This window comes from Dromiciops gliroides, chromosome 2 (assembly GCF_019393635.1).
Source record: "Dromiciops gliroides isolate mDroGli1 chromosome 2, mDroGli1.pri, whole genome shotgun sequence".
Taxonomy (NCBI): domain Eukaryota; kingdom Metazoa; phylum Chordata; class Mammalia; order Microbiotheria; family Microbiotheriidae; genus Dromiciops; species Dromiciops gliroides.
Window position 1 is genome coordinate 22,003,865 of NC_057862.1, and position 19,447 is coordinate 22,023,311.

The 19,447-nt window shown below is 45.1% G+C and overlaps 1 protein-coding gene across 1 annotated transcript in view; it reads right to left on the reverse strand.

Moving 5' to 3' along the window:
* Nucleotides 1-5,869: 5,869 nt before the first annotated feature.
* Nucleotides 5,870-19,447, reverse strand: part of CCDC6 (coiled-coil domain containing 6) — an 81,628-nt gene continuing 68,050 nt past the window's right edge. The window contains exons 8-9 of the mRNA XM_043981652.1: nt 11,322-11,446; nt 5,870-10,304 (exon numbers count right to left, since the gene is read on the reverse strand). Coding sequence (XP_043837587.1) covers nt 10,113-10,304; nt 11,322-11,446 — 317 coding nt within the window. The 3' untranslated portion in view covers nt 5,870-10,112. The remainder of the gene's footprint in view (nt 10,305-11,321; nt 11,447-19,447) is intronic.

The window sequence follows — 19,447 nt, forward strand, 5'->3', positions numbered from 1 at the left end:
CAGAACAAAATAACTATGGACTGTGAAATGCAGATCAAAGCATATTAGTTTCACATTTTTTTGTTGGTTTCTCTTGTTTCTCCTTTCTTGTGTTTTTTCCCTTTTGTCCCGATTCTTCTCTCACAACATGACTAATGTGGAAATGTGTTTACCATGACTGTGATGTATAACCTATCAGATTGCTTTCTATCTTGGGGAAGGGAGAGGGAAGGGAGGAAGAAAAATGTGGAACTCAAAATCTTACAAGAATGAATGTTGAAAACTATCTTCACATGTAATTGGAAAAAATACTATGCGAGACTCACGCTACATGAAGGCAAAACCAAAACAGTCCCTGTTCTGAAGGAGCACAGGTGCACATGTGCGCACGCGCGCACACACACACACACACACACACACACACACACACACACGAGTGCCCCATGTATTCAATTGAATAAGCCTTTATAGGTCATGCTCTATTCTAGTGCTATGCTGGTACATAAAGACAAGAAAATGATGCTTACCTTCTACTGCCCAAAAGTGAATGTATGCAACACACTCAAACAGGAGCGAAGGGGCACGGTGGATGGAGTCCTAGACTTGGAGTCAAGAACACTCGACGTCAAATCTTGCCTCAGGTATTCACTAGCTGTGTGATCCTGGGAAAAGCCACTTCACTTCTTTCTGCAAGTTTCCTCATCTATAAAATGGTATTAATAGCCCCTGTCTCAGAGAGTTGAGGTGAGGATCAAGTAATATATGTGTAAAGTGTTTTGCAAAGCTTTAAATGCTCTATAAATGTTAGCTATTATTATTACATGTGTGTAGTCAATCCTTTTTTTAAAAAAATTCAATCATTTTTATTCTGAATCACAAAAAAGTGGGCGTTTTCATATCCACAAAACAGAACACAAGGATCATCCAAAAACCTGCAGTTCTTCACTATGTATTATTACTCAGCAAGAAAGCTTTCCTGGTCCTCCTTAATGTTCATGCCTTCCTTCTCTCTAAGATTACCTCCAATTTGTCTTCTGTGTATCCTCTTCATACATGGCTGTTTGCACACTGTCTCCTCCATTCACACATGAGCTCCTCAAGAACAGAGACAATTTTTGCTTTTCTTTGTAACCCCAGCATAAATGTTTGTTGACTTGACATGAACAGCTTTCTTTTCTTTTCTAAATATATAACAAATTCAACCTGTAGCTTTCAAGGCTGTCCTGATTGTCTATTATTCTCTTGGCTCTTCCTTCTATGCATTAAAAAAGATGCTTCAATGATCTTCCTCCCTCCTTTCCTTCCCTATGCCTATCCCCCTCCTTCCCACCTCTCTCCATTGAAAAAGAAAAAAAAAATCGCTTGTAAAACATGCATAATTAAGTAAAACAAACTCCCACATTGGCTACATCTGATAATGTATCTTATTCTGCATCTTGAATCCATCACCTCCTTGTCAAGAAGTGGATACCATGCATGCTTCATCAGTCTTCTAGAATTGTGATTGGTCATTGCATCGATCAGTCTTTTGATGTTTTTCTTTCTAAAATTGTAAACGTATCCATTGTTCTTTTGGGTTTTTTTCTCATTTCATGATGCATCATGATTTCAAGATATATGGATGAAAAGCCATTTTAGTGAGTAGAATAGTAAGCCAACTAGAGAGGTATAAAAAGAATGCCTTGACACAATGAGGGCCAAGTTGGGATCATTAAGTAAGTTTTTTAGTAAACCCTGTCAGCACAGGTCTGTGCTTTTTATCTAGCTCCATTCAGTTGCATGTTGAGTGTAGAGGCCGTAGATGGTGGGAGCAATCCAACATTTGGATTTGGCAAGGCATGATCTGAGATAGGACAAAGGGGCAAGGGATTAGTGTATAAAGGGTGGTCTTGTTTTGGATTCCCCAACATAGTGAGATAGTGAAGAGTGTGTTACAAGGGCAGAGATGATGACCCAGGAAAAAGCTGAGGGGTGGAAGGATTTTAAATCATGGCGAGGATAAAGAAAAGGAGTAGGGGTAGAAATGCATAGGGAAAAATGTGATGATATAAGATTATGATCAGATAAGAATTTCACATTTGTCAGTGATAGCAAGATCAAGAGTATGACCTCTGTAGCTGAGGTCATGGGAATTGAGTAGATTGGAGAACTGGGAAATTAGGGCATTTGAGAGTCTATCAGTATGTATGTTGAAGCATTCTAGTATGTGGGGGCTGAGGTGGAGAGAAAGACTGAGGTACTGGACTCATTGAGGAAGGGAGTTTCTTGAAGTCGGTAGGTAACACCTAACAGAAGCTTGATTAGGTGACAAGTGCCGATTCTGGGTCAATCTCACATGAGTTCAGTATTCTTGGGAGATGTGTCTGGAAGTTCACTGTGTGTACAGATTGTATGGAACATTTCTATAAGGATGGAGACCCTGAGGGTAGGGCATCAGAGTTTATATTTCCTCTAAGAAGAAAGTCACTTGCATTACCAGACCCTAAAATACAAACACTTGTTGCTATCTTAAGCCATTTGGAGTATGCCATCTCCAAAAACTGTGATGTTTTTAGATTCTGAAGTCACCTATGAGCCAATTCTCATTTTCTTTGTCTTGACTAAGTTTTAAGCTGGATTCAGGAGGACCTGAGTTCAAATCCGGCCTCCGCCACTTGACACTTACTAGCTGTGTGACCCTGGGCAAGTCACTTAACCCTCATTGCCCCGCAAAAAAAAAAAAATAAGAATGTAAAAAAAGAAGAGATGATGGAACGGCATGTGGGGTATTCACCAGTGGGGAAAAAGGGGCTGCAAGGACGAGTGAGAAACTAGCTTAACTGTGTGTGTGGTGGTAAAGTCCAGAGAGGCAGGAACCATGGAACAGTGTGGGATAAAACAAGCAGTTGTAAATTGTATAAAGATGACTCGGGTATAAGGAGACTAGAGAGAGAACAGGGCCAGGAACCGAAGATCTTTAAATGTCTATTGAAGTGAATTAGTGGAGGGCTGAGGTAAGCTGGGAGCAGATGTAATTTTAGCTGTTTTCTCTAGGTAACGTCCGAGCAATAAAGCTTCTGCTCCATCCTAACCTCTCTCCCTTTTATTTTGGCCTCATTTTCCTTCCTTTTTCCTCTTCTATCCCAACATTCAACTCAATTCTTTGAATGAGTCCCTGCTGGGTGCCTTGGACAGGCATTTTTGGGGAATCTTGGTCCCCAATATTCATAATCAAACTCAGCAGACAGGGTGTGCAGGCAAGATGCTGAATTGGGTCCAACACCAAAGCATTAGGATGGGTCTTAAGGGCATGGAAAGTGGAATCAACTTGTAGGCAGAGGACCTGACTGTGGGGGCCTAGGCAAGTCACTTCCTTTCCCCACGTTAGTACCTTCATCTGTAGTGAAGAGGATGGACTTGTAGGGTCCCTTATAACTGGAGGCGGGAAAATCTAAATTCCTATCTGTTTTCACTGACCCAGGGCAATCTGCTTAACCTGTCTGCCTCCATTTCTTCATCTGTAGAATCTGGATGATAATAGCACCTATCTCCTCACCCTGGATTTCCGTAAGGATATTTGTAAAGTACTAAAAGGGCTCTGTAAACGCTAGTTATTATGGTTATCCGGGATTCTATGACTTTTTATAGGGTTATTATTAAACTGGCAGACTAGGGAAAATGCTATGGGATTCTGCGAAGAATCTGATGAAAACCTCAAGCTGCTCTTGTAGCCAAGGTGGGGAGAGGTGGCGTAGGTAGGAATACAAGTAAGTGGATCTTGACCTGAAGAGGCCGTCCTGGAGAAGTCCTGAATGATTTGGGAGGATTTTCCAATGTAATGGCTCTGAGGATGGGTGTGGCCTTAGGCTATTTGATATTTCTGTAGGTGACTGAGATGAAGGAATCCATTGTATTTGTCCAATCTGCAGGTGACACAAAGGTAGAATGGGCATCTGTCACCATGGTGGAAGATTGTCAGAATAAGAAGAGATCTTGGCTTGGTGGAACATTGTGCCACATTGAAGTTTAGCAAGTATAAAGTCAGCCATCTCGAACTTGTCAGTTTTTAGAAAACTTGAGCCGGAGGCATGGCTCAACAAGAATTTGGCTGAAAGGTTTTGTGGGCTTTGAAAGCTACATTAGTCAACTATGTGATACGGAAACCATATGGGCTACAGGATGAGTCAGTTTCCAGAAATAAAGTGATGGTTAGATGGTTATGCAGCCCACCACCTAAGGTAGACCACACATATATGTAGAGCATATATTAGGTTCAGTGGGCAAAATGTTGTAGGAAAATCATTGATACCTGGAAGATATCCAGAGAGCAACCGGGATGGTGGAAAACCTCAAAGCAGATGAAAGGAACTACAGATAATTAGTCTGGAGAAGATGACTTCAAGGGAACATGAAAGGAGTCCTCAAATATTTAAAACCCATCATGGAGAGGAACTAGCCTTGTTCTGCTAGACCCCAGAGGCCAGAACCAGGACCAGTGGGTGGAAGTTGTAAAGCACAAAATTTAGGTTTGTTTTAAGAAGTATCTTAACAATTAAAACTCTGGAGAAGAGTAAACATATGGACGATTTATCAGGTGGCACTACTCAGTATGGGCCAAGTGACCTGAATATGCTGGGTGTGATACAAATGACCAGAGGGTCGTTGTCTAGATCAGGGGCTCTTTAACTTTTTTTGTCATGGGCCTTTCCTCCCTGTTTTTAGGGCAGTCAGGTGAAGTTTTGGGACCCTTTTTCAGAATGCTTTTAAATGTATAAAACACATAGTATTTCCAAAAACAATTATATTCAAAGTCACTGTCTGTGTGTATGTGTGTGTATGTATGTGTATATATGTATATGTTAAAGTTAATGGGGGCAGCTAGGTGGCACAGTGGATAGAGCACCGGCCCTGGAGTCAGGAGTACCTGAGTTCAAATCCGGCCTCAGACACTTAACACTTACTAGCTGTGTGACCCTGGGCAAGTCACTTAACCCCAATTGCCTCACTAAAAAATAAAAAAAATAAAAAAAAATAAAGTTAATGGACCCCAGGTTAAAAAGCCTCTATGAGACAGTCAACAAACCACTTTCTCAGGGAAACTTATTTATACATTTCATTCAAAAAAAAATCAATATATTTTAAATAATGGAAATAACTTCAAAACTATTCTTTGGTTAAACAAAAGGAAACCTTCTTGTGACAGGAAAAAAAAAACTTCACTGGAATATACTCTGAAAAGCTCAGTGCAAGGTGTAAATTTGACCTACCTTTCATTTTCACCTTCTCTTCCTCCTGACTCTTGGGAACCTTTAGCACCTTTGCTCATTAGAGTCTGACATTGCTACCTCCTCGGAAAAGCCTCCCCTGACCTTCCCCAGTTAGGGCTTTTTCCTTCTCGCATCTATCTGCCCTCTACTTCCATGTCTGTGTCTATGTTTCCCCAATACATTGTAAAGTCTTTAAAGGTAGGGACTATGTAAAGGACAGTAAACTATTAAAACTTGTTGAAATGGATGGACATTTTTCTTTCTTATTAAATAAAAGCAAATTCCTTAATTCAACAGAATGGGAGGGGGGGGGAAATCCAAATTATTTCAACACTTTGAGAAACCTATTATGAGGTGTGAATGTAGCTTACCTTTAATTTTTCACCTTCTTTTTTGAGAACTTTTCATTTCAAAAAAGAAACAAGGGGGCGGCTAGGTGGTGCAGTGGATAAGCACTGGCCCTGGATTCAGGAGGACCCGAGTTCAAATTCGGCCTCAGACACTTGACAGTAGCTGTGTGACCCTGGGCAAGTCACTTAACCCCCATTACCCCACAAAAAAAAAAAAGAAAGAAAGAAAGAAACAAGATGAACTTACAAACCTCAAGATCAGCAAGAAAATGGTATGGTTGAAGGCTTCAGTGATCCATTTTAAAAAAATTATCTTTATTCAGGTTTCTGATTCAGCACATGTATCAAAGACTAATCAACACAAAGAAGCAAAGAAGACATTAATTGGAGGTCTTACATCTCTCTAAACTCTGACCAAGCAAGAATATCAAGATTGCCACTGCACCTCCAAACCTACTCAAGCTGTAGGGCCAAACCACGGGGAGTCCCTGACACTGGGCACTGATACGTCGAAGGTGAGAAGACATGCTCTTTTCCTCGGTGAATTCCTTCCAATTCTCCAACTCACTTTTATATGACTTCTTAAAAATCCAAAGGAGACTTGGGGTTGACCTGATTAAACAGTTTTCTCAGAAATCAGTTCTTTAGTTACTGTTCCTGAAACTTTGTTTTGGGGGGAAGTGGGAGGTGGGGATTTGGCCAGGATGAAGTTCAGATTGAGAAGTACAATACTAGCTAACTGACAAGGCAGACTAAGCTGAGAACTAAATTTGAGCAGTAACCAGAGTTAAGGCATGAATGAACACGCAGACACACACAGACACCACGCATGCACACACACATGCACACACAGCTCCCACACCCTTAGGAACATCAGATTCTCTCCATCCCTAATGAGAGGCAGTCTGGACTTGGCAGTTCACTACAAAAGTCACCAAGCACCTGGGAAAATGTTCCCCATGACTTTAGGCTGACAGCTGTGTGTGGTGTTTCATGTTTTGTTGTAAAAAAACAAAAACAAAAAAACAAAAAACCCATAACTCCCTTAATTTGTTTTATAATGGCTCTTGAGCATGGAACTCACATAGCAGCTTTAATGACTGGTTCACTAACCATTTGGAAATAAACTATCATTTTGCTATGTACTTCTTTGGTAGTCCTCGGTATGACGTTTTCAATGTTGGTTACCTACAAGACAACTACTGGCCAGAAGATCAAGCCACACAGAGATTTCTGTACTGCTAAGCAAAAACAGTGAGATGTCCCAAAGCACAAATTAGTCTTCTCTTCTGGTGCCTGAGGCTTCTTTTCCTAGCAAGGCTTCCAGTGGGAAAAATCTCCTATCTATGGGGGGTGGGGGGAGGTGCAACACAGAACCTCTAATCTCTTACAGTCGTGTACCAACATTTAGCGATAATTGACACAACTATTTTTGGAGGGCTAGCACTTGGGGTCAATGTCACATTCCAGTCACACATACATTCCATGGTTGCTGGTCATTATGTTCTGGGCTCAACACTTTAAACGCCAACTCGACAGGATGGCATGGGGCATGAGAACTTAGAAGACTGTCTGCCTTCTGCCAAGCCACTGGAATTCGGCAAAGGGAGGCAATGCAGAACGCTGACACCTGCTAGGCCCTTCTCTGCTGTCTGTAAAAATGCGATGACTACATTGATCTAATGGCAACGGTTCCGCTCTCAGTGTGGCGAGTACCAAGGATCTGCTCGCCTTTGCCAAAGGTTGCCTGCGGGAAAACTAGCTCTACCGGTACCACTGCTGACTTTCAATAGGTACAGCAGTTAAGTCACAGCATTAGCTGAGAAGTGATGAGCGCAGGAGCGCCCGAGTAACAGCAGCAGCTGAGACCCTTTGTCAAAAGAAATGCCAGGGAGGCAGGCAATGAGGCGAAGAGCAGGAAAGACAAGAGGCTTCCCACGGGCAAGTTCTCTTCTCCTCTCTGGCTCAGCATGCCTGATCCTATGAATTGGGGGGAGGGGCCTGAAGGAAGGCCACCTGGGATGGTCAGCCCCAAGCAGCTACAGTGCTGATACCATAACATGACACAAGGGGGCCAGAGAGTGCTTCTCGAGACCATTATATCACACATCAATTAGCAGTGTTTGTCCCACAGATACTGTACACACAGGGTAGGGAAGGGGAGGGGGGGAGCCAGCTACATTTGGGGGGGGGGGGTCATTCTAGTTTTCAGTTTTGGAACAAAGCGGCAGCTTGCTTGAGCAGAAATTGGAATTTTTGAAGAATTTTGCCTGTAACTCCCATACGTCTATGCAATGTCTCTTTGTACCCCCCAAGAGAATCACCATTTGTTCATCCCATCCATTCTCTCGCAAAGCTTTGGCTTTTGTGCTGTCACTGGGGAGAATAGGGCAATGAGGGTTTCCTAAAAGCAAGCTATGCTCCCTAGCAACGCTGTCATTTGTGATGTTCCTGGAGGAGAGATTTTGAACGCTAGTGCCTGTTTTCCTAAGGCCATCTCTGAGAATCCCTAGTGCATGTACAGAAGTGATTTCACCTGCTGACTCAATTAGCTGGAGGGGGGAGGACGGGGTGGGGGAGGGGCATAACCGTTAAGGAAGTTACGCAGTTTGAGACGACGTCACAACAACAGGCGGAGTTGTCGGCCCTGGAACTGTCGTGAACTTTTACGGAAACTTGATTGCTTGATCCATTTCTGGGCATTGTTGTTTTTAAGAAAACACAATGACAATGTATAATACACCCACATTATTAAATACAAAATGTATATAGTGCGTGCGCGCACACGCACACACACACACACACACTCACTTTTTTCTGAAATGCTTAGAAGCCAGAGCCATGTTTCCTTGTTTTGGTATGGAAACAGGATGGGGAGAAAAATCCTATGGTGGTTTTTACCTGTCTAGAGTTTACTCATTGAGGACTCTACTCCAGTAAGTTTCTGTCAACTTTTAAATAGGTATTAAAAGGCAAAAATGAAAGTTTACATGACTGCACAATATTTAATATCTACAATGTTCCTTTTTTTTAGGTATGTGTTCAATAAAAGGGGGGCATTCGAGATGGTTCGGTCACAAAACATGAATTCTTAAAAAAAATGACTGATAAATTATTTTTCAGTTCTCTGATTCTATCCAACAGAATAGATACACATTCTCATCATAAAATATACATTCTCTAGTAAGTAAGGTTTTTGTCCACGGCATATCGAAATATGCAAACACAGGTGGGGAAGATCACTTCACTATCAAAGTACAAAAACAGAAACTGTTGCCGAACCCAAAGGGGCGTTTTGTTAGGACGAAGGAAGGGCGCCTCGCTTTCTGCGTCAGGGAGTCATGAAGCCGAATCACTTACTTGTGCTGCTAAAAGGTGGTCTGAGAGGACGGTCCTCAGGATCCCTTCTTTACACACCCCACACCTGTGCTTGTCCAGTGAGCCTCCCTCAGGCTCTCCAGGTGCTGCCCACTTGCTTCTTCTCTTGCTACCAAGCATCACGCTATCTTTTGGTGACGAGGCCGATATTCCCATAATGTCTGTTCTCAATCATGGTCTCTAAGAGGAATCTGCTTCTTGAAACTGTGTTTTAAGAAATCACCTGGTGGTGACGGTGGCCGGGCAGGGGAAGGGGGCACACGGTGTGGGGGACAGCAAGGGAAATCTAGTGCCTCTCCACAGTCTCACAACACGGCCACCCATGGAAGCATACTTGGCAGCATCGTTGACTTGATCTCCCAAGACGCAGCGGGGGATGGGGGTGGGGTATTTGGGAGACACGACTTGTACAGAATTGTGCTGGAAGTAATAGCCTGGTCAGCTTACAGCCTACAGGGAGGTGGACAATGAAACAGCCCCACCTTGATCTCCAGGGACCTTACATTCTGTGTACCCGGACAAGTGACAATCGCCCAACAACATATTGTGCCCACTGGCTTATGACAAACGTCAACAGGTAAGCGTGGTGGGCAGGCATGGATATCAAACAGTGAACTTGAAAAAAGGCCTATCAATGGGTGTGTACTGGGCACTGATGAAGCCAACATTCAATTTTGTCCTTTCAGATGCTCAGGAGACACCATTTCTTACAAATTACTAAGACGTGGGCCACAGAACCCACCATCTTTATGCTAATGGCCATGGGGCAGGGGGAGAGGGAAGACAAATAGGTCTCCCTTTTATTTTACCAACCTAAAAGCCAGGAGAAAAAAAAAAAAGCGCTCTAGAGCCGAGCAAATGGTGCACTGCCAAGTTACCAAATATCGAGGAGCAAATGTTCCAGCCAGAAAATAGACCTACACGTAAATTCAAGTAAACACTGATGTCAAAAGGTGGTGGTTCTAGGAGTTAGTGTTGTGGACCCACAAGGCTGGCTGCGTCTGGACCAACAATTACAACACCATTAACAGTGAAGTCTAGAAACCCACAGTGCCAGTAAATCAGATCCCCAGTGCCCGGGAAGCCTCCGGCTTTTCATAAACGGCTCCGTCTCCTGAGTCCCCGCCTTCCAGACAGCCCACCTGCTGCAGCGCATGCACTAGGGCTGTGAGGGGGGGTGCACCGGATGTGGCGAAGAGGCAGATGGCGAGGCGGCGGACGGGAGGGGCGACTGCACGGGTGGTGGGGGCGGAGGCGGTGCAGGCTGGACGGGAGTCTGTGTGTTCGGAGATGGCGGAGGTGTGGGGCGTTTAAATTTGTCCGGACTGTTGCTTCTCCGCGGTGAAGGCCTCTGCAGAATGGAGAGCAAAAACCTGGGTTAGCTGGGAGGTCGGGGTGGGGGGTGAGGGTCAGAGGTCATTAGGTCCAACCCCTTCTTTTGGCAGAGGAGGGTCCAGCACAGCACCCAGCTCACAGCAGGCGCTTGGTAAACGCTTAGGGATGGACTCATGAGGAACCTGGGGCTGGGGATGCAAGAGAACTTGAACTTGCGCAGGACAATATAAAGCAAGGCCGCACCTTGTTTTTAAAACAAATGTAAATAGGGGCAGCTAGGTGGCACAGAGGATAGAGCGCTGGCCCTGAAGTCAGGAGGACCTGAGTTCAAATCCAGCCTAGCTGTGTGACCCTGGGCAAGTCACCTAACCCCCACTGCCTCACCAAAAAAAAAAAAAAAAGAAGAAAAAGAAAAAAAGAAAAGAAAAAAAAGAAAGAAAAAAGAAATCATGGGGAACCAGCACCCAGTCCTTAAACTGAGGAAGCCAGAGCTCAAAATCCCAGGAGCAAAAAGTAAAGGGAGCCCAATGGGAACACACCCTTTGCTTACCCATCTGTGCCTTCACCTCTAAGGAGGCTGGCTACATGGTTAAGGAAGCACAGTCTCTTTTTCCCTGATTACTAAAACGTTTCCTCGGATTAACTTTTTTTTGGGGGGGGGGGCGGGGCAATAGGGGTTAAGTGACTTGCCCAGGGTCACGCAGCTAGTAAGTGTCAAGTGTCTGAGGCCAGATTTGAACTTGGGAACTCCTGAATCCAGGGCTGGTGCTTTATCCACTGCACCACCTAGCTGCCCCTCGGAATAACTTTTTGAGGAAAAAAACTAATTTTAGCATTTCCGAACTTGGTGTCAAGTTGATGTTGAAGACAACAGGGTTAAAGTGAGTTCAGATGAATTCATTAATAAATGATCTGCGATGGGTCATCAAGGGAGGGGAAGAAGCTCTCGGCCAGACCATGGTATGGCCCAACCATGGTACGGCCCAGGGACGAGCGGCTGGGCTGAATGACAACTCTCCAGGCAGATACTCACTGTAATACCGTGGGAAGCCCCCATGTGCTGCACGTGGAGTCCAGGGGAGTTGTAGTAAGACATTCCGGCTCGCGTCAGTGATGTTGGTGGTGTGAAGCCAACCGTGTGACTTGTGTATGACAGACCTGAGGTGAAATACAGAAAAAGGACATGAGGATCGTTCCTGACTCCAAGGACAGTCCTCCCCACTTGGCCACCACTCAAGCCGCAGCCCCCCCAGACACCAGTAAGAGCTGTAAGGACAAAAGGAACCTCAGAGCACGAACTTCAACGATAACAGCCGAGGAAACGGAAGATGGGAAGATGGCAGAGGAGAAAAGGTCACAGACTGTGGGAGAGCCGAGCCCCATGGGTCCCAAAGCTGAGGTTAGGATAAGCGATAAGGAAAATGAAGAGAAGATGGAGGGAGAAGTTAGCAACGGAGACAGAGCCAGTACCTGTCCCCAGGAAAGGGATGGGGAAGGAGGCAACTGGCAAGGAACAGGAAGGAAACAATGATTCGAGAACCAAAAATTAGGGCTGGGCGGCGGCCAGTGGAGGAACCCAACATACCCCCCCAGTTCTAAAAGGAATCACGGAGGAGGTGAAAGGGATCACAAAAGAAAACAAAACAGACCCAAACCACCGGACAGCTGCCACCACGACCCTCGGCCTCCTCATTGATAAAATAGGGAAGACAGCACTTGAACCTACGTCACAGAGTTGTTGGGATAAGAGTTTAAACCTCATAGAGGAGCCATCATGAGGGACAGGGCTGGAGTGGTGGAACCCTGGGGAGCTCCTAGGCAAGGAAACCCATTTTACCACGAGCCAAAGGCGTCCACGGGCTGACGCGTGGCTCTGGCTGAGGCGTAACCTGTGGTGACCAGACGGAGCCACTGACCACAGGGCAGTACTGAGGCTCAAACATGGTCGGTCGATCTCCTGAAGAGTTTTCTGTTTTTTCCTTAAGGACCAGGTTCAGATCCTAAAACCCCAAACTCCCTTGATCTTTGAAGACAGTTTGGTCAGCTCCTTCATGGATGATGGTAGTGAAGGCAGTCATTCACACACAGGCCACGGCCCTCTAGATCTGTGCAAGCATCTTCCTTCCTGGTGTTTATTGGCTGATAGGAATATGAACAAAAGATATCCTACCCAGGACCGAGAACTGATCTGATCTATCATAAGCACAGTCTTCCAGGTAGAGAGCGGATGAGCTGGGAGGGCAGGTCATGACTCTGAACTGAAGTCACCAAAGCATCTCTGGAATGTGTGGAGCTGTTTGATGAGGATACTACATCAAGACCTTGTAGATGCTTCTGCAGTCCCTGTTCTGTGCGGGACAAGAGCCAGGAGAGATTGGGCCGCCTTCTTTCGTGTCCTCTGCTCCACTTGCCACGGGAGAACACCAAACTCCAGAGGGGCACCACGGAGTCATGATGACGCTGATGAATATCAAAGCTGGTGTGAATACATGGCAGGGTTTCTTCTTCTTGGGATCCATCAATGACTTTGGATTCTCAAGTTCCTCAGTCTCATTGTTGGCCTCCAAACAATGTTCTCCTTTGGAAATGAGAGTACTTAGCCAATTATAAACCCGAATGCCAGGGATCCAGAAAGATTATAGCCACCTAGAACACTGGGTCAAGCTGAGTAAAGTAAAATTTAATAAGGAAATGTAAAACGTTACACTCAGATTAAAAAAAAAAAAAAGACAGTGCTCAAATACAAGAGCATTTGTATGTCCAGATAGAAGATCTGGTAGTCTCAGTGGACAAAAAGTTCAATGAGGCAGCAAAGCAACGTAGGAGCCAAAAAAAATCTAAAATGGTTTTAGGTGACACTGAGAAAAGGAGCAAGGTGGTGATAATCCTGATGTGTTCTGACTTTGTCAGAACCTATCTCGAGTACTGTGTTCAAGTTTATGTACCACAGTTTAGAAAAGATAAGAATAATAAGTTAAAGAATGTTCAGAAGACAGCTGCCAGGATGGTGAAGGGCTTCAGAATCAGGCCACGAGGTTCAGAAAAAGGAACTAGGATCTTTGGTCTGAAGAATTCTGAAGGGAGACATGGTAGCATTCTCCAACTATCTGAACAGATGAACAAGGGATCAGACTGATCTGTCTTGTCACTGCAAGGTGTAGCAGTGACTTATGTGCTTATGTGATCGTGACCTGCACGGAATAAGCAGAGAGTTCAACAGCAAATTCTAGCAGATTTCCACTTCCTTACAATTAGATTGATCACCAAATGGAATGAATTGCCGGGGAAATGGATCTCTCCTCACTAGAGGTCTCTAAGACAAGACAGGCTAATCACTCACGATCTGGAACACGGGGCTATTATTTATACTTGCTCTGGGTGCAGACAACCTCTGGAGAAAAGCAGAATGTAAACTTTGGTTTCCTGGGGAGGCCATCCTCAGGAAAAATCCACCCCCTGGTGGTCAATATCCTAGTGACAACTCGGTGACCTCGGTTCACAATAACAGGCACACGGTCCATTATCCTGGGCCCTTCTGAATCGGGCAGGATTCACCCGAGTCTGGCATCTGTTGGTTTGGACCATGAAAACCCAGAGCATCACCTCCATGCCATGACGGAGGGAGACTCTATAGAGTTATAGCCACACGATGGTACAATAACTAAAACTTCAGCAAGGACCCAAGTTATTTAAAAAACAAAAAACAAAAACGGGGTGCTCTATAAGCACGTAGCTGAAAATGAAGTAGCACTTAAGAATCCCATCACTGGACAGGACTTGACAATCCTCAAGCAGTCCCTGCCTCCCACCTGACCTGGGTGCTCCCCAAGACTCTGTCCTGGGATCTCTATCTCTCCTCCATCCTCTTGCCTCTTTCCGCCCCCCTTGGCCATCTGGTCAGGTCCCACAGCACCAGTGTCATCTCTTTGCTGCTAACTCCCAGATCTCTGCTGAGCCCCATTTTCCACAGAACTCCAGTCGCACATGCACAGCTTCCCGGACACTTCCCAAATGGATGTGCCAACGGTCACCTCAAACCATAACAGAACTAATCTTTTCTCCCAATTTCTCTATTTCTGCCGAGGGCTCCCCCAGCCTTCTTAGGGCACAGATTTCAAGGCTCTGAGTCAGACTTGACTTTTTGCTCTTACCTCAGATATCAGGTCCTACTAATTGATCCCCATAGCACCCATCCCCGTCTCTCTACACAAACCGCCACAGACAAGCTGAGTCTGGGGCCTCATCACCTCTTGCCCGGCCCACTGCAATGGCTCATTACTGGATGCTCTGCTTCAAGTCTCCCGAGATTCCAACCCATCCTCAAACAGAGATGACCCAAGGGGAATTCCTAAGCACAGGCCCCACTCAAAAAGTTCTGCTGGCTCCCCAGTCCTTCTAGATCCCACACAAACCCCACTGATCAGCGTTCTAAGCCCTCCACGGTTGGGTGAGTCTGCCTTTCCAGGCTTACTATGGTCATCCCTTCACTTCATACTCCAGCTGAACTTACTGTCCCATGTGACCAAGATTCCATCTCCTACCTTTACACCCAATGCCTAGAACCCAGTGCTCCTCACCTCCACATCTAGAGGATCCTTAGACTACTCCACCAAAGCTCCTGACAGCACCACCAGCAGCAAGTCCCCCCGCCCCCCGCCAAAAAAATATTACTATATATTTTCTGTTACTCTGCAGATAGAAGGTAAGCCCCTTGTGGACTGGGACTGCACACTGCCTTGGTTGACCTAGCATGGAACAATGACATAGAGCCAGAAGGCTCTCATATTATTATTAGTCATAATAATACGAAGTCCTACTCTGATGTCTGTGATGGGGAGTTCATTTAGCTTTTCAAAGGCTACCCCCGAGAAGTCCTTTGGTCCACACCAGCCAATAAGATGGCGCAGAGCATAGGGCACTGGCCTTGGAGCACTAAGAAAGTCCTGGGTTCTAATCCAGTCTTAGACACTAGCTGCATGACTTTGGGCAAGTCACCTGACCTTCCTGAGATTTAATTCCCTGACCTGCAACGGTCAGCCCCTACCTCACAGGGCTGCTGTGAAGATATGATTTCTTCCTGAATCCTCTCCTATTCTCTGGGGCTTTGTTTGTTTGTTTGGTGACATTGCCATCTCTCAGGTCTCCTCCGGTCTAGCTACAGTTCAGGAGACTTTTCTGAAGGAGCACTAATTATCAGTATTCCCCTCAGGCTCCATCTGGGGCCCTCTTCTTTTCTTTCTCCATATTATCAAACTTGGTGAGATAATACTTGGGTTTGGATATCAAGTTTTTACTTTTAAAATCTAGTATTTGCCATATGTATTTTGACCAGTGTTATTTTTCTTTCAAATGGATTCGCTTCTTGTAGAGAAATTATTTCTTCATGTAAACCAAATGTCTATCATATTCTTCAACAATTCCTTCTATTTGGGGAATAGAAGCAGTCCTCTCTGCTACTGAAATAGCTATATTTTCTCATTTTTATTCCCACGATTCTTCATGGTTTGAGTCTATCCTCTAGTTGGAATACTAAGTCCATTTCTTATCAGATTGCTAAGTTTTCCAAGTACTTTCGTTAAGTCAATCTTTTCCCAGGTCTGTTTTCCTCCAGATTTACTAAACACCCATGTTTTGTACAGATTTGTAAAGTGCTTTGCAAACCTTAAAACACTATGTAAGGGGCAGCTAGATGGCTCAGTGGATAGAGCCCTGGAGTCAGGAGGACCTGAGTTCAAATCCAACCTCAGACACTTAACACTTACTAGCTGTGTGACCCTGGGCAAGTCACTTAATTCCAACTGCCTCACTTAAAAAAAAAAAAAAACAACCCACTATAAGTGCTACCTTCATCCTCATTATTATCATCTTTGTCTGGATTTCTATTATGCTTATTTTATTCTACTTAGCCACGTCTCTATTATAACTCTCTCTATTGCTTTGCCCTAGCTCAGAGTTTTGTGAATATTTTCAAGTCTGGTGGTGTTAGGCCATCTTTGTGCCTTTTCATATTCTTTTCTAATCAATCAATGCACATTGATTAAGCACTATGTGCCAAGCACTGTGCCAGGCCCCGGAGATCCAAAGACAAAAATGAAGTCACTCCTGCCTTGACAAGCTTCCATACCATTCAAAGAAAGACAACTTTTAGTCCAAGATAGTTAAAGGCGATGAACAGATAATGTTTTCAAGAGGAAGTATAAAATAATAATCATTTGAAAAGATGCTTAAGCTCATGATTAACCAAAGATAAGCAAACTGAAACAACTTGGAAGAAGCACTTCACACATGAGGTTGAGAAGAAAAATTTAGATACTGTTGAATTTGTGGCCAAATAGGTTTCCTGAGAACGCTATCAAATCAAGAGCTGGCAGTTCAAAGATTTTCTTTTCTTTTCTTTTCTTTTTTTTTTTTTTGGTGAGGCAATGGGGGTTAAGTGACTTGCCCAGGGTCACACAGCTAGTAAGTGTTAAGTGTCTGAGGCCGGATTTAAACTCAGGTCCTCCTGAATGCAGGGCGGGTGTTCTATCCACTGCGCCATCTAGCTGCCCCAGTTCAAAGATTTTCAAAGCCAAATGACTTGTGCCTTAACTGAATACCCAAGGGGAGAGGGGAACGGTTCAATAAATTGCAGTACGTTTGTGCAAAGGAATAGCACAACACAATTTCAGATGACAAGTACGCTAAGGAATAGGAAGGCATCTGGGGGAAATGACCCTTTTATTGCAGAGCAAGTGTGACTGGTGGGATTGTTTTTTAAGTTGATAGTAATACTTTTTTTTAAAGCGACATAGAACTTTTGAGCCGAATCTCATTATGCCACATATTAAAGACACAGATAAATGAAGGATCTTTGATTGACAGTGGAACAGGATCTCGGAGGTCATCTAAGTCAGTTGAACTTCCTAATTAACGGATGAGGAAGTTGAGGTCCTGGAAGCTGAAATGAATGGACCACGGTCTCACAGGTAACAGGACTGGGATATGAAACCCTCTGATTCAGCTCTGATTCAGGATCAACCAAGAGGTGAACTAATAATTCAAAGAACCACGTCTTTAACTCCCTCAGATTTTTAATGTTCTGAGAAAGATCTTCTAGGACATCCCGGGATCTGCCTAATAATTACTCAGATAAAAATCTCCCTGGAATAGAACAAAGCATAATTTGTATGCTTGAGATGACTATAACAGCCAGGGGCAGCTAGGTGGCGCAGTGGATAAAGCACCAGCCCTGGATTCAGGAGTACCAGCCTCAGACACTTGACACTTACTAGCTGTGTGACCCTGGGCAAATCACTTAACCCCAATTGTCCAGCAAAAAAACAAAAAACAAACAAAAAACAAACAAAAAAACAGCCATAAGTTAGCGGAGACACCAAGGCAGCCAGAGAGAAAAACAGGTGGCAGCACAGGCTGGGCAAGTCAGACTATCCGCAGTGACGCCCATCTTCCCTCAGAACCTAGTGGAAGTGGCCTACCAGCCCAACAGACCTGCGTCCAGCCCAGCCCTGACAGCCCTCATCTGGGGAGGAAGCTCCTTCGGTGACTGGTGATAGGGACAATTATCTCCACCAACTGCCACTACCAGGGCACAAGGGAGAGAGACAGGAGGCAGCTCCAACCATCACCACCTCCACCTTGACCAAGACCTCCCCATAGACCCTGATGGGGAGAGCCCAGGAGCCTGAACCAAGAGCCTTGGGAATTACCAGGCTTCCAGCCCCGTGTCCTCAGCCATCCTCCCAGCCCTGTCCAATGGCTCTGCCTCAGAAATGGACATGATTTTATTAGTGGACTTGACATCCAAGAAGGGGCATTTCCATCTGCTTGGCTGTAGCACCCACAGGACCCAGGGACCTTTGCATCAGACTTGTAGCTGAACTCTTCCCTAGGCAGGGTCTCCCTCTGCTAGAATAGGAGCTCTTGGAGAGCAGGGATGGTCTTCTCTTTCTTCTCTTTGCAGCTCCCTGCAGGGCTGAGCAGTGCTCTGCACACAGGACACACATAACACACTCATCTCTGATTTCTAGTCTATCCATAACAAAATTAGTTTTATGAAGACGTGGAAATTAGCTCAACTCTTACCAGACAAAGCAATTGTTAAGAGTTCTGCAGAGAGGGCTCTCGGCCAGTCTCAGGACTGTGGCGGCGACCGTGCAGAGCCTAGGCTTGGCTAATACCTCGGACATCACACAACTCCTCAGAGCTCAGGCAGCAATGACCTTACATTATCCCACTGCATTTACGGATTATCTCTAAACCTCATACTCCTGCTGGATAGGGGACAGAGATCCCACCCTTATCCAAACCCTATCCCACAATGGTCCGACAGTTCTCTCTCTCACACAGGTGCACACACACACACACACACACACACACACGCACGCACATACACACACGTGCATGATGAATGTTTGCTGAGTTAATAAATCAAGGAACTTTTGCCCCAAGAAATAGAAATCATGACTCACGTGAAAAGCTGTTTTAGGTAACGTGTGAAATGTTACAGATCCAGAGCCGGACAAGCCAGACCTCGGATGTCATCTGGTCCAACGCCCTGATTTTACATAGAAACCCCTTGAGCTCACGTGGCTTGCCCAAGGCACACATTTAAGTGGATTCAGAGGCAGGATCCGAACCCAGGTCCTTCTGTCTCAAAACCCAGCCATTTTCCCAGTGTCTCACATCACCTCCCAAATTCCTTTCACTGTCACCAAAGGTCAAGAGATTCCTAGTGACTAAGTTACTGATTCACTAATTAAATAACTTCTTTGTATTTTAACTTTCCCTGGTTAACACCCAGCTCCAATGCTTTATCCAGGCATGGGGGGGTGGGGGTGGGGGGTGACCCTGCACTCTCAGAGGCTGCCCCGGAAAAGGGCAAACCTGGCGAGTCCAGCCAAGCTGGAAAGACCTTGAATGTAGGACAAGGGAGGGACCGTATGTCGGTCACACATGGATGACCCGAGGATGAGCCTATGTGCAGGGGGGCTCACTGCTGACCTGGTCACAGAGGAGTGAATTCTTCAGGCACATCGGCTAGCTCTCCTGACGCTTAGAAGGGATGGGCCCTGTGCTGATGGAGGGAATGATCAAACCGACCAGACCACCCAAGTTCTTTATGTTTGGATCCATGTGGATGAACGGTCCTCCATGGGGAAT